This window comes from Sorghum bicolor, chromosome 1 (assembly GCF_000003195.3).
Source record: "Sorghum bicolor cultivar BTx623 chromosome 1, Sorghum_bicolor_NCBIv3, whole genome shotgun sequence".
Lineage (NCBI taxonomy): Eukaryota > Viridiplantae > Streptophyta > Magnoliopsida > Poales > Poaceae > Sorghum > Sorghum bicolor.
In genome coordinates this window covers 19,302,587-19,316,117 of record NC_012870.2, presented here as the reverse complement: position 1 = coordinate 19,316,117, position 13,531 = coordinate 19,302,587, and the positions used below count along the sequence as shown (strand labels likewise).

General features: G+C 48.1%; 1 protein-coding gene across 1 annotated transcript; it reads right to left on the bottom strand.

The window, feature by feature from the left end:
- LOC8067372 (ripening-related protein 3) lies at positions 11,964–12,866 on the bottom strand. Its single transcript, XM_002464404.2, has one exon. The coding sequence runs from the start codon at positions 12,825–12,827 to the stop codon at positions 12,228–12,230; it is 600 nt and encodes a 199-aa protein (XP_002464449.1). The 5' UTR covers positions 12,828–12,866; the 3' UTR covers positions 11,964–12,227.

The window sequence follows — 13,531 nt, the reverse complement described above, 5'->3', positions numbered from 1 at the left end:
ATGGTGTTGGCACACTTTCAGAAGGAGGTGGAGTTTGAAGAGTAGAGAGAGGATGGGTTCCTCTCCCCCTCCCACCGAGCTTGTGAGGCAGGATTCGGCGCTTTTTGAGAAAATAAAGTGCATATTTTCTATTGCGCCAGTAGGAAATTTGGAGAAGTCGCAGGAGTGTTCCTCGGTGAGAAATACTCACCGGACGCTGGCCGTTGAGGCACCGGACGCAGAGGTTGTGCGTCCGGTGTGCTGTGGTGCTAGGGTTAAGCACCGGATGGTGAGCATCTGACCTAGGGTAGCTCCTGTTCATGCGTCCGGTGCTATCTGACTTTGGTCGGGGTGTTTGACTGGAAGCACCGGACGCTCAGGGAGCGTCCGATGGTGTGCGTCCGGTGGCCTGCGCGTTTTGCAGAGCTCTCTGAGTTTAAGTCAGGTGAGCACCGGACGGTCCGGTGCTCAGCGTCCGGTGACCCTGTGTTTCTGCAGACCTCTCTGTGTTTAGGACCGGTGTACACCGGACGCGTCCAGTGGCAACTTGCTCAGCGTCCGGTGCTCTGCAGGTTACCGTTAGACTCTGACGCGAGAGATTCAAAAGGTGACACGTGGCCGTTTCTAGAGCACCGGACGCAGGGGTTGAGCGTCCGATGCCCTCTAAAGAGCGTCCGGTGACCCCGAGTTTTGCCCAGTGAAAAGAGCCAACGGCTCTATTTGTTTGAGGGGCTTATAAATAGTTGTTGGCCGATTTAGGGCTCACCCTCTTGGCATTCTTGACTACTAGACATCCTTGTGAGCCTAAGAAAACACCTCCCACTCATCTCCTTCATAGATTAAACATATTTGTGAGATTGGGAGTGATTCCAAGTGCATTCGCTTGAGTGATTGCATCTAGTGGCACTTGGGGATCGTTCTAGCTATGGTTTTCTTGTTACTCTTGGTGGTTGCCGTCACCTAGACGGGTTAGAGCAGCGGAGGAGCTTTGTGTAACATCCCAGATTTTTATGAAAACCAAAAATACGAGCTTTTTAAAATTTTTCCAGTAATCGTGTGAATCATATAGTTTTTAGGTCTAACTCGATCCTAACCCGCTAATAAATCATGGCATACATATAGATTTGTTTGTAGACGAGTGCCCTTGTTCGTGAGTCGTCTTAAGTTGGGTCTTGTTTAGGGTTTTGAGTTTCTTTTGGAGTGCACAAATCTGTAGCAAAGTCTACACAGATCTCCGTTGGGCCTATCTCAAAAGGCTAAGCAAATGCCTTCTCAACCTTCTCGTTGGAGTACGTCTCAAACTCCTTTTGATCCTTTTGAACTCTTCTCAAAATTCCATTATCTTAAATTCGTGGTAACTCATCTCAATATCTTTTCCCTTCCCTCCCAATCATTTTATGAAGTGAAAAACCCTCTCTCCTTCTCTCTTGGGCCAAACTTCTCTCTTATTTTTCCTCTCCTTTATCTTCACTGCAGACCAGCACAACACGTGGCCCAGCTCCCCAACCGGCCCACACGTTTCCACTGCCTCGGCCCGCCAGCCTAGCCGACCAACTGGCCCAGTCGGCCTCCCCAACCCCCCTCGGCCCAGTCCTGCACGCGCACCCCAGGCCCATCCCGCGCACTAAGGCCTCGTTGGCATCTCCTCCTCGCTTTGGCCCATGCGAAAGTAGGCAGAGGCCCAACCGTCCTCTCCCTCCCCGCAGCCCAGTTCTCCTTCTGGCCCAGTCGCGCCCCCTCCAACCCTAGTTGGGGCACTCCCAACCCCAGCCAGGAGCAGCCTCCACCGCCTGAGACGCCGCACCCCAGCGCCCCGATGCCCGCGACGCGCACACGCCCGAGCACCCACGCGCGCCTGCCCTCTCCCCTCGGCGTGCATGCCCGGATCGACGCCGCGTGTCCTGCTCGTGGCACGGACGTCAGAGATGGCCGCCTCCACCCCGAAGCCCTAGCGCTCGTGTATAAAAGCAGCAGCAGCCGCTCGCCCTTCTTCTTCCCTGCACCGCCGCCGCCATAGCAGACCCGGAGCTCCGTCCCTCACCACCGTCGGCCGTGCGAAGCCCCGTCCGAGCCACGCCATCACCTACCTCGCCCCGGAGCCATCGACGCCGCGCGCCAAGCCCCCCCACCCCCCCCCCCGCACCAGCGTGAGCCCCTTCTCCGAGCTTGGCTCCGTCCTGGTCGGCGTCTTGCTGCGACCTCGCCATGGCCACCCTCGACGCCCCGGCCTGCCTCTACGTCGAGCCTCGCCACCAAGCCGACCGCGGCTCCGAGCTCGCCGCGGTCACCAACCCAACCCTGTCCGCCACGACGACGTGCCCCGACGCCGCGACGCTGCATCCTCACCGTGATCTGCTCCGAGCCCTCCACCGTGACACCGCCGATCGCCACCGCGATGTCGCCCGCAACCACGGCGCCAGAGCGTCTCGTCCTTGGCACCACCCCACGCACCCGTCGCCGTCGAGCCGGCCATGGAGAGCCCCAACGCCGACCGCTCCGCCCCCAGAGCTCGCGACGCCGCTCGGAGTTCCATCGACCCCGGGAACCCGCCTCGACGCCCAAGGACTCAGCGACCCCGGAGCGCGTCCTCATCGGGCTTCTGCCTCGACGCCGTCGAAGCCCTCGACGCCGACCCTACCGCGGTCACCACGCCCTCGGTGTCGCTCTGCACCTAGCCCCTGCACAGAGTCGAGCTGGCCCCGTCCTGTTTTGTCCTTGTCACGACAACGCCTGCGGGCAACAGCAGGCCACGCCCGCGTCTTGGACCTCGCTGTGGCCGCGTCGCGGCCAGCACCACGAGCTCTCCCTCGATCCCCTTCCTCAGGCACAAAACCCCGGCGTCAAACGCGGACGCCGCACTGGTAGTGACAAGCATGACCGTGCCGCGTCGATCTCGCCAAGCCCGTGGCGCCGTCAGCACTGGTGAGCCTCGCCAAGACCGAAGTTTTCCCCTTCTTGCGTTCACCTTGCTGAGACCGGCCTTCGCGCCGCATTTCATCCACTGTTGCAGGGAAGCAGTGGCCTCGTCGTGCTTTTGAAGCCTTCTCGATGCCTGCTGCACATCCTGGCCAACCGCAGCGAGCCATAGCCAGCCAGCAGAGGGCTTGCAGCTGATCTACGCCCTTCCTCGTGGTCAGCAAGGTCGAACCTTGAACCTAGCTGACATCGCCTCTGACGTTGGCAAAACCCTTGTCCTTTCTTGTATCTTGTATAAACTTGTTATATGATTTATCTATATCCATGCCTGTGCCGTGCCTTCGCGCCGGTCTATCTATTTATCTATCTCTCTATCTTGTGCTATTGGAAATGTGCTACTCCGAGTTGTCATTGTGTCTTTGTGTTGTTAGTGGTCGAGTCATGATTCTTTGTGTGATTGTCGTCGTCTGTGGACCGTGCCTTCGAGCCGGTTGAGAGAGTGATATGTTTGAGTGTTGCGATCGCGAGTTCGTCTTGCCATGGTCGTAATGCTAAGCATGTCCCTTCTCTCGTGTAGTCGTTGTTCTTTCTTTTGCTATTTGCTTGAGGACCGAGCCTTCGAGCCGGTTGGGGAAATGGTAGTTTGTTTGATCATCTCGATCGTGGGTTCGTCCCACCGTGATCGTGATGCTGAACATAACTCGTTTCCCCACATTTAATTGACTCTCTAGTGCTATGATTGTTAGCGACCCTTTTCGACCCACAGGCGTGGTTACCATGGACTCGCTGTCGGTGTGCCTCCTACTCGCACCTGGCGAGCCACTTGTGACCTAGTTTAGTGGGAGGCTAGCGGACGACAATCGTGGGACTTATGAAAGCCAACTCGATAGGTGGAGCTCATGGCCGCGAGTCGCCTCACCATGACCATCGGGCTTTACCCCATTTTCTCGTGTGTGTTTATCTTATCTGTCTCGTATGCTTATGCCACCTAGACTCGGGCATTTCCCTAGTTCCCGCGATGGCAACCGCATCGCCTGGAACTATAGGAATGACCTTGTGCCGATTCAGAAGCACCTAGGTCGTGAAGTGTTATAAGTTGGAATAGATCGTGGGGTCGTATAACTTTTTATCCAACCGTCGTTCGTTCCATGATGAGTTGGGTCGAAAGAACGTGGACTCCATTCTTCTTCTCTCTTGTTCTCAATCCCCGTCGATCCAGTAAGATGTGGATTGAGCCCCTTTTGCTTGTTTGATGTTTTGTTTCCAATTTCGTGATTCCCGCCATTGCTATGGCAAGTGGATCAAAGGAAGTTGAATCCCGTGTCCTTTCCCGCCTTTTGGTTCTTCGTGTTTAAACTCTTGTATGCTTGTACCTATTCGACCGTAGCATTTCTTTGGTTCTCGTGGTGACAACCGCACCGCTAAGAACCCTGGTGATGTCTTAGTGTATTTAGTGCACCTAGGTTGTGGTACCCTACAAGTAGTTTGAGCACTCGTGTTCTTGTGTGTCACTCTTTTTGCTTCCCCGTCTCTTACCATGGCGAGTGGATTGGAAGGAGTAGACCACTTCTCTTTTTCTTCTCTCTTTGTTCCACCCTCTCTTGGCTCTCGCCAACTACAATGGCGTATGGATTGAGAGAGATCGGAACTTCTCGTGCTCATAGTCTTTTTGATTCCTGTCGATCTCTATGACACTTGGATTGAAAGGCCGTAAGCGGTGGTGTTTGCTTAGAATGAGTTAGAGTCTAAGCCATTTATTAAAGCTGCACAGGTTGACACAGTCAACCCGGGAAGTACCGGCTAGGCTAAGACTCAAGCTTGTACTTAGTGAACAACCATTCCCGTTTCTTTTAGCCCAGGGATCGGACATCCGCCGAGAGGACTAAGCCGTTTTCCCTTCATTGCTCTTTAGTGTAGTTGTTCCTCAGTGTTCTGTCGTCTCTTTTCGCAGTCTTTTGAGGTCTAGTGGTTTGACTGTTTCGCCTTGATTGTCGCTTTCGAGGTAGTCGCTTCGAGGTTAGCGTTGATCGGACCGGGACCAGTTGAAGGAAGGGCATGTGAAAAGGAGGATCTTGGATGAGAACAACTACAAGTGCACTGATGATCTTGGAAATGTCATTTGACAGGTGCCACGTCCCACCCAACCTCGTAGAATCCTATTAGATATGCAATATTATAGATGCTAGTGCTTTAATTTTATGCAAATTAACTATGATAGGTTGCATGGTAGAAATTCTTGTGAGCCATTGCCTTGTTGCAACCTACAACCCTCGCACACCCGCTGTTAGGTTAGATGCTTGCATACTACTTGCTACTGCTTCTACTATGCATTATATCTGTGATGTGATGCAATGTGGGAGATTGGATGTGAGTGGATAAGGCACGTGGTGCCAATAAATGGATAATGAGATGGTAATGGATTTGGGGAGATCTTGGCGTGTGTCTTGGGTGTGTGGTGAGGGTTGAGTCGACCGAGCAGGATCTACGACGAGTCTTGGGACAAGTCTTACCGGAGGACGCTACCTGGGCGTTCTCCATGAGAGATACCTGTGGCGGGTACATGTGATAGGGAGAGGTCCCGGAGTGGAGTGTCTTCATGGGACGAAGCGTCCAGATGGGAGGTGCTGTTTAGCACGGGGCACCGGATGTCCCGTCGAGCGGGGCATCGGTTGGCCCCTCGTGAAGATGTCCTGTTTGGTCACCCTAAGGACTGAGATGTTCTGAGAACCGGTTCGTAGGAAGCCTTGCACCCCACTCGCTCTTATGGGGAGGTGATGGATGTACGACCAGTTAGGGCGGTGCCACTACTACTAGGTTGTTGGTAGATAGTGTAGGGAGGTACGGGCATGAGGACCCACACCCTCCTAAGATAGCGTAGTGACCTTTGGGGCCCGGTACTACGCCTCACAATCTCAGTGTACCGGTGGTACTCCGGTATGGTCCCAGTTCTGAGTGGTAGGGTTGCATCGTACTTAGTTGGAAGGCAGCCCGGCATCAGCCTAGGTGGGGCGCACCGCCGATGATGGTGATCTTGTGGTTAGTGCAAACCTCTGCAGAGTTTCTGGTTGATCGATCGATACATATGCCGTCTTTTCGGCTATGGACCTTTCCTATGTTTCCGCTTCACTTGACTAGTGAGAGAAGTCCCTTCTATCTTCCCCTGGGTTTGTGTTGGATTCGGCGTTGGCCGTTGAGGCAAGGCACGAGCGGGAGTCGTACTTTCCACCTAGAGAGTGAGAGTGTGGTGAGGTGTGTGTGATGGGATGGATGGATGGATGTGTGGATGAGATGGATTAAAACTTGATGAATTATTATTATCAAATATTGATGAACTTGCATAGGAAAAACTACAGCCATATATATAGGTCTCTTGATCTACCCTTTGCATTCCACTTACCACAAAGCTTACGCAAAAGCATAGGGTGGGAGCCAGTGGCCAGTACAAATCGTACTCAAAATTGTTTAGCAGGTTTGAACGTGGTCTATGATGATAACTACGGAGAATAGAAGGATTAGGTGGTCTCGCTCCTGCGCTCAAGTTTGGTTCGGAGATGAAGGCTACGCCCGCTGATAAACTACGCTGACTCTGATGATTGCCCGTGAGGGAGGAGCCTTCACCGCTGACGCGCTACATCGACTCTGATAAAAATCCGTGTGTGTTTCCGCTAGAAAAACGATGTAATAGGCTTGTTAATCAAGAGTTGTAAAGTAAATGTGTTGTAATCTTGTTTTTCACGATGTATGACTATGGTAACAGCTGATATATGATAATGTGATGGCTCAATTTCTGAATTATCACATTATAATTCGAATCTGGGGATTTTTCCCCTTGTGGAAAAATCTAGGTCGTTTCACTTTGGCACGAGTTGGTGATTGTTCGTGGCCATCTCCCGATGATTGTGAGGGGTCTTGTACCTTCCCCGGCGGAGAGCCGAAAGGTAACTCTAGTAAAGTGCTCGTGTCATTGAGTTACCTCACTTGTGGGTAGGTTCTTGTGATGTCCTAGTGAGGACGAGGTTCATGCTACACCTCTTAGCCACCGAACCACCAAGTATTGGTCGACACAACGGGGACGTAGGTGCCGGCAAGCACGTGAACCTCGGGAGAAAAATTGGCGTCTCAATTGTGTTTGATTAGCATTCTCCCGGTGCTTGATTGTTTATATTGGTGATTGGTTCATCCCCTACACGGCGGTATAAATATCTCATCTTATCTTTACTTACCGCAAACTAGTGTAATTAGTTTAATTAGTTGCTTACTTTGCCTTGTGTAGCTTAGTTCTCTAGTGTAGCTTGTAGAGACTTAGTTCTTGTGTGCATAGAGATCATAGCAACTAGAATTATTAGGTAGGTGGCTTGCAAACACCCCTTTAGAGCTAGAGCAAAAAGCTTCGCTTTGTTATTTACTAACCTCTTGCTCTAGTGAGCTTGTAGAATTTTTAAATAGGCTATTCACCCCCCTTTAGCCATATTAGGACCTTTCAATGGATTCCAGCGCTAGCTTGGGGCGGCGAGGCAAAGGAGAGAAAGGGCGCGGAGGCAGCCGCCTGGGAATGAAGACGGCGCTCTCTCCTTCACCGTCGGCCCCTCCAGCCCCTCCGTCGACTTTGCAGCGTGTATTGCAGTGTCGATTTTAAATCTTAAAACGACCAGCCCGTATCTATGACCGAGGCGTACTCCGTGATGTTGTGCTAGCTTGCATCATACTTCACAATATGATAGTTGAGGATGAAAAGGAACAGGACATTGAAGAAAATCTAGATCTAAATGAGACTCCTAGTACAGCAACCGTTCAACAACCAGAAGTCTCTCCTGATCAGTCTGTTCCATTAGAGAGAGTTTTAGAAAAAGATACTTCTATTCGAGATCGATCGGCTCATCGCCGACTAAAAAAATGATTTGGTGGAACATATTTGGAATAAGTTTGGTAGTCGTGCACATATATCTGAAGTTTGAGGTAGAATACATGTAGTTTTTGTTTTATACGTTTTAAATGTTTATATATATTTGCAACTGTGTTTATCTCTGAGAGTTCATGCTGACTACTTTTATTTGTACAGGATGAAAACAACTACATGGAGTGATAGTGTCCAGCAGGGTGAACGCAGTGAACTGAAAGAGGCTTTCTGAAATGATTCTTTCCTATGCTCTTGGCCTGAATGAAGAAGTGACCGAGAGAGGCTATCTGAAATTTTTTATGCATCTATCTTAGTTGTCTATCTATTCTAGTGGAACCAACTATATGCAGTTATCTTAGTTCCAGACATAATTCATATCAGTTATCTATCTACTCTGTTAAGTGCTCTATGTGAAAATTGTTAAATGCTCTATGTGAAAATTGAATCTGATGCTTGCTCTATGTGAAAACTGAATCTGATGCTTGTGTGTACTTGAGACCTCATGACCTGACGCATGTGCACCTGGTGCCTGTTGGTTTGTTGTTGTTGAGTGTGCACCTGACGTGATGAGAAATGGCTACAGGACTACATAGGTACATATGATCCCAACAACTTGTATCACTAGTACATTGCCCGTGCTAACGCCACGGCTTCATTTTAGGGATACGCATGAAAACAACCAAACTGCGAATTCTTTTTACATAGAAAGTTTCACACAATCGTATAGAGCCATGTATATAATCTTTTTTTTTCTATAACAAGAACTATGTATATAATCTGGAAAACACTCATGCATAACTACTCTGCGAGTTTGTTGTCCCTTGACATGTTTCTATCTGCTAATCACGAACCTTAGTGTTCTGTCTTTTACCACCAAATGATGAGTACCTCATATGGATCATTGGCATATCTAACATTAAATAAGACAAACAGACATATATGACGAACATAGACATATTTGCCACAAGGTAAACTTTCATAATGAATTTTAGATGAAGTTCAAGCTATCCGCTGAACTACAGCTCTTGAAAAGTATCTCTCTCTGTACAATTATCTCCTAGATTAATCTTCAGACAAGTGGTCGAAAAGAAATCATCTTCAGGCAGCAGAATTGAAGAAATTTCATAAAATTTACTACAGTTCTTCAGCTTTGGAATGTCTGATGCATAATACTATGTGTCTTGTGCTTGTCAAATCTAATCTATATGCCTGCAACAACAAACATGTAGAAATGAAAAGAAATGGGTAAAGTATGTATGACTCACCTATGGTAACTTGAACAATTAACCATAAATGACCTTTTTATATATAAAATGTGGTCCATCTGAACATCCCACTATATGAGCTGTTGCATAAAAGAAAAAATGTAAGTTAATTGAACTTTTTTGTTGTAGTATCCAATTATCTGTGCTTAATACAATCCAATTTTACACAAATTAGATTAAGATATCTTACACTTACCACAATGTGAAGAACACATTAAATGCATTAACTTTAGCAGCATTTGTCGATGGATAGCAAGGTATCTGATCTAACATTTGCAATACAACTAAGAAAGAAAATGACTACTAATGTTCTTATACCTAGCATAGAAAAACAAATGTTTATACCTGGTACTGGTGCACAGATCATAGGATGTGGGCAAAATTGCCCAGCCATAGGAACTGATGAGCAGGTCATTGAGTCCGACATCAGCAAAATTCAGTTCAGTGCAAATTGGCAATAGCCTCTCCGCCAATCTTACAGAGCAAAAGCACCGAGTCAGTGAATCTATTTGAACTGTTAACTTGTGAATATGTGAGTTAATCTCTGATATTTGATACAGTGCAAGTCAATCTTTCTGGTCGTTGTTAGCACATGGGCTATAGACATAAGAAATCACAAACATTGAGCTCACCTGCAGCCTTGGCCAATAAGACTGAGTCCTAGCTCGCATGAACTTTGTGCCACTTTGGTTGAAGATGGAGGTGAGTCATGCTATTAAAAACTGATACCACAGTATATATATGCCACACAACTAAGAATCAGAGTTGAACTAAATTGTGTTAAAAAAAGGACGATTTTAACTGCATTCACAAAAAATCAAAAATAAAAGAAAGACCTTGCCACTGTTGAGAGTGTAGGATCTACTCAACCTCTTCTTCCTCTAGTTGGAAGAGGAACTCCAGGACCTAGATTTTCCATGTCGTTGACAAATAGAACATTTTTAGTAGACACAGGTTTCTGTATTTGCAAAAACATCCAGACAAGTGGAAAGAAAAAAATCATGATTGATGATTAAAAAATATAAGCAAGCAGCTTTTAATATTTTTTATCTTCCCTATAGTAAAATTTTGTTTCATTGTTGTGCCAACATTATACATAAATAGCACATTCCTAACGTAGGGAAAAACATCCAGACAGGAGGAAAGAAAATAAAGAGTACTGTCAAGACAAATGCAACAATCTGTTAAGGCACAGTAGTAAGGGCACATCAAAAGTTTTGTAGCATGCCCCTTGCAAACACTATATACGTTATATTATGGCAAAGCACAGATGACTGAGCATTTAACACTCCCAACCCCTGCATAAGAAAGCCACATGCAACGTTATATTATAATTCTGATTGGCAAAGTTCACTTGAATATTAATTTCTTGTGTTTACTCTAAATACGTTAAAATCATAACCGAGCAAATCTCTATTATAATACATAGGAAAGTTGCACTGCATATTCTTGAATTAAACAATAATGAATAAAAATGCAATATCAACGGTGAAGATATGCAATCGGAAACAGCAGATGTATTTCACCCTACTTTCATGTACATTTGCAGATGCTATCAGGTATTCTTCACAGTTTACAAGAGCCTGACGCAAGTTAATTCATTTAACGTGAACTAATGTCTGCCCAAAAAAGATATATGGGTCTTTAAATAAGCCTGAAGGCATGAAACAAACCACGCTATCAGCTTGTTGTTGACGCTACAAGTTTTTATAAAAGATCAAAGATTAACAAGTAATGAAATAACTGGAGGAAGTTTTACTGAAATACTGAATCAACTGTCATGTACTAACATTTGTCTTCCACATCAGAAACTTACGTACTAAGTCAGTTGCACAAAAAGCTACATAGAAAAATCGTCAATCCACATTAATAAAGTAAAACATGTTCAAAAAAAACATTAATAATGTAAAAATGTATAGTTAAGAAAAAGAGAAGGGGCAGACCCGGTGCACGACTTCTCTCCTGCAACTCCTCCGAGGGGCCGCCCTCGACGGTGGCAGTGGTGGCGGCGTCCTCGGCAGCGTCAGCCTCGTCAACGATGGAGGACGGGATGGAGCCCCAATCGACGACGCAGAGGATGGAGGTGGGGCGCATGTGGAGCATCACGACGGCATCCTTGGGGGCAGAGATAGTTCTGCAGATCCCATTTCACGGCGATGAGACCGGCGGCGATGGTAATGCGGCCGTACGGGGAGGCCGGGTTGGTCCCAGGCTCCCAGCCATCGAGGAGAAGAAGCGCGGAGAGGAAGGCTGGATCATGACCGCCTGTGTCGTTGCCGAGATCCGCACAAACGTCGCTCTGTGCAACCCTAGCCCCCGGCCAGGTGCCGTAGCCGCCCCTCGCTCACCAAGAACCGTGGCCGGGCGAGCTGCGACGACTGGCCGCGTCTGGCGGCGGGGTTCGGACGGCGACCGACAGAAGTTCCGGCCAGGCGGCCTCTCGTCAACGTCGTTGGGGGTCTGGGCGAGGGCTGCCGGCAGGAGATCGATCTACTAGTTGGTGGCGTTCGAGCAGCAGTTTTTTTTTTTTTTGCATTGACGGAGTAGGTGCCTGGGCGCTTTTTTTTTTGTTTTTTTTCGCGTACAACAGGTTTCGATCGCTGATGTTGCGCGTTGAAGCAGCATCTTAATCTCAGACGAGTTGGAAGCGGCTTCTAACATCTTAATCTCAGACGTTGGATTCCTAGTTAGTGTGTTCTGAGCCGTTGATCTTGAAGAAGGGAGGTGACTTGAAGAAGATTTCAATTATAGTAGAGATTAAATGCTTTGTTTAGTCTTGGAAACGCCAAAGTGAAACCCCTACATTGTTAAGACTGTTTCATAGATGGTTTCATTTGAGTGTCGAATGAAACTGGCCATTAAGACTGGCCTTAGTACTATGAGAGTTAATTTGTAGGGCTGCGAAAATTTAACATAGAAAAGGCAACATGAGGTCAACTTGCACTTGCACACACATAGTAGTAGTAGTAATTCAACTAGTGAACTGAAACTTGAGGTCGTGAGGGCCAACAGAAGTTATTTAATTTTGCAAATACTAGCTATGGGACATAAATAGCATGCTCATGCTCCTATGCATGATTTTATTCGGTGTACCCTGCTAGGCTACTAATATATATTGGCAGCACGAGACGTGCCGGGCGGTGCAGCTGCGGTGCTAGCTACACAGTCGCTCACTCGTCGGACCAGGTGATCTGGGCCTGGCCGTCGTCCGTGTTGAGCCCCAGAGCGTCCCACACCGCCGGTGACCCGTCGACGATGTTGTTCCGGCACGGCGGCTCAAAGTTGTGGTCCTTGTCGCAGCCTACGGTGGAGTCGCACTCGTCGACGACCAACGCCCTCACGGTGTTCCCGTTGCTCGTCGCGCGGATCACGATGTGCTTGCTACACCGGCTACCGCCGTTGTACCAGCCAGTTGACAGCGCGACCACCTTCTTGCTGTCGTCGTAGAACTCCCCCGTGCAGGCGGCGGCACCGCCGCCGTCCCCGCCCTCGGCGAAGCTGTTGAGCGTGAGTAGGGCGCCGGTGCTACCCGTGACGGGCGGCGAGCAGTCGTAGGTGGTGTAGCTCTGCCCGTTCTTGCAGCACTCGGAGCCGTTCTCCGTGTTGCAGTTGCCGGAACGGCCGGGGATGGAGCCGCTGGGCTGGCAGGTCTGGAGCAGGGAACGGTATGGGAAGGCCGCCTGCGCCAGCCGGCCTGGTGTGTGAAGGGCCATGAGAAGTAGCAGCGCGACAACTGCATAGAGAGCACGGATTCCCCTCACGGTAGCCATGGCGCTTTGTGCCGGGCGAGCAATTGCGAAGTGGCGATATGATTTGATCTCCATGCTCTTGTGGCATCGACTTTATATAGGAGTAGAACCACAAGAAACTACGGGAGAACGTGTGGCACAGGGCTCGTCAGAGTTGGCCCATGGTTGACTTGACTGCTCAGTAGAGACATGCTCGGCCTTGTTTAGTTCCCAATTTTGAGAAAACGATACGGTAGCATTTTTGTTTTTATTTGATAAATATTGTTCAATTATAGAGTAACTAGGCTTAAAAGATTTGTCTTGCGATTTACAGACAAATTGTGTAATTAGTTTTTATTTTCATCTATATTTAACACTTCATGCATGTCCCGTAAGATTCGATGTGACGAAGAATCTTGAAAAGTTTTGAGTTTTTGTGATGAACTAAACAAGGCCTCACTTGCCCTGGTTAGATTGTGAAAGGTTCATCGGTTCCTTCCAACTGAGAGAATCCATGAGTAGTTAGGCCTTGTTTAGTTGGCAAAAATTTTGGATTTTGGGTACTGTAGCAATTTCGTTTATTTATGGTAAATATTGTCCAATCATAGACTAATTAGGGTCTAAAGATTCATCTCGCGATTTACAGGCAAATTGTGTAATTAGTTTTTGTTTTTGTCTAAATTTAATACTCTATACATGTGCCGTAAGATTCGATGTGACGGGGAATATCTTGAAACTTTTTGCAA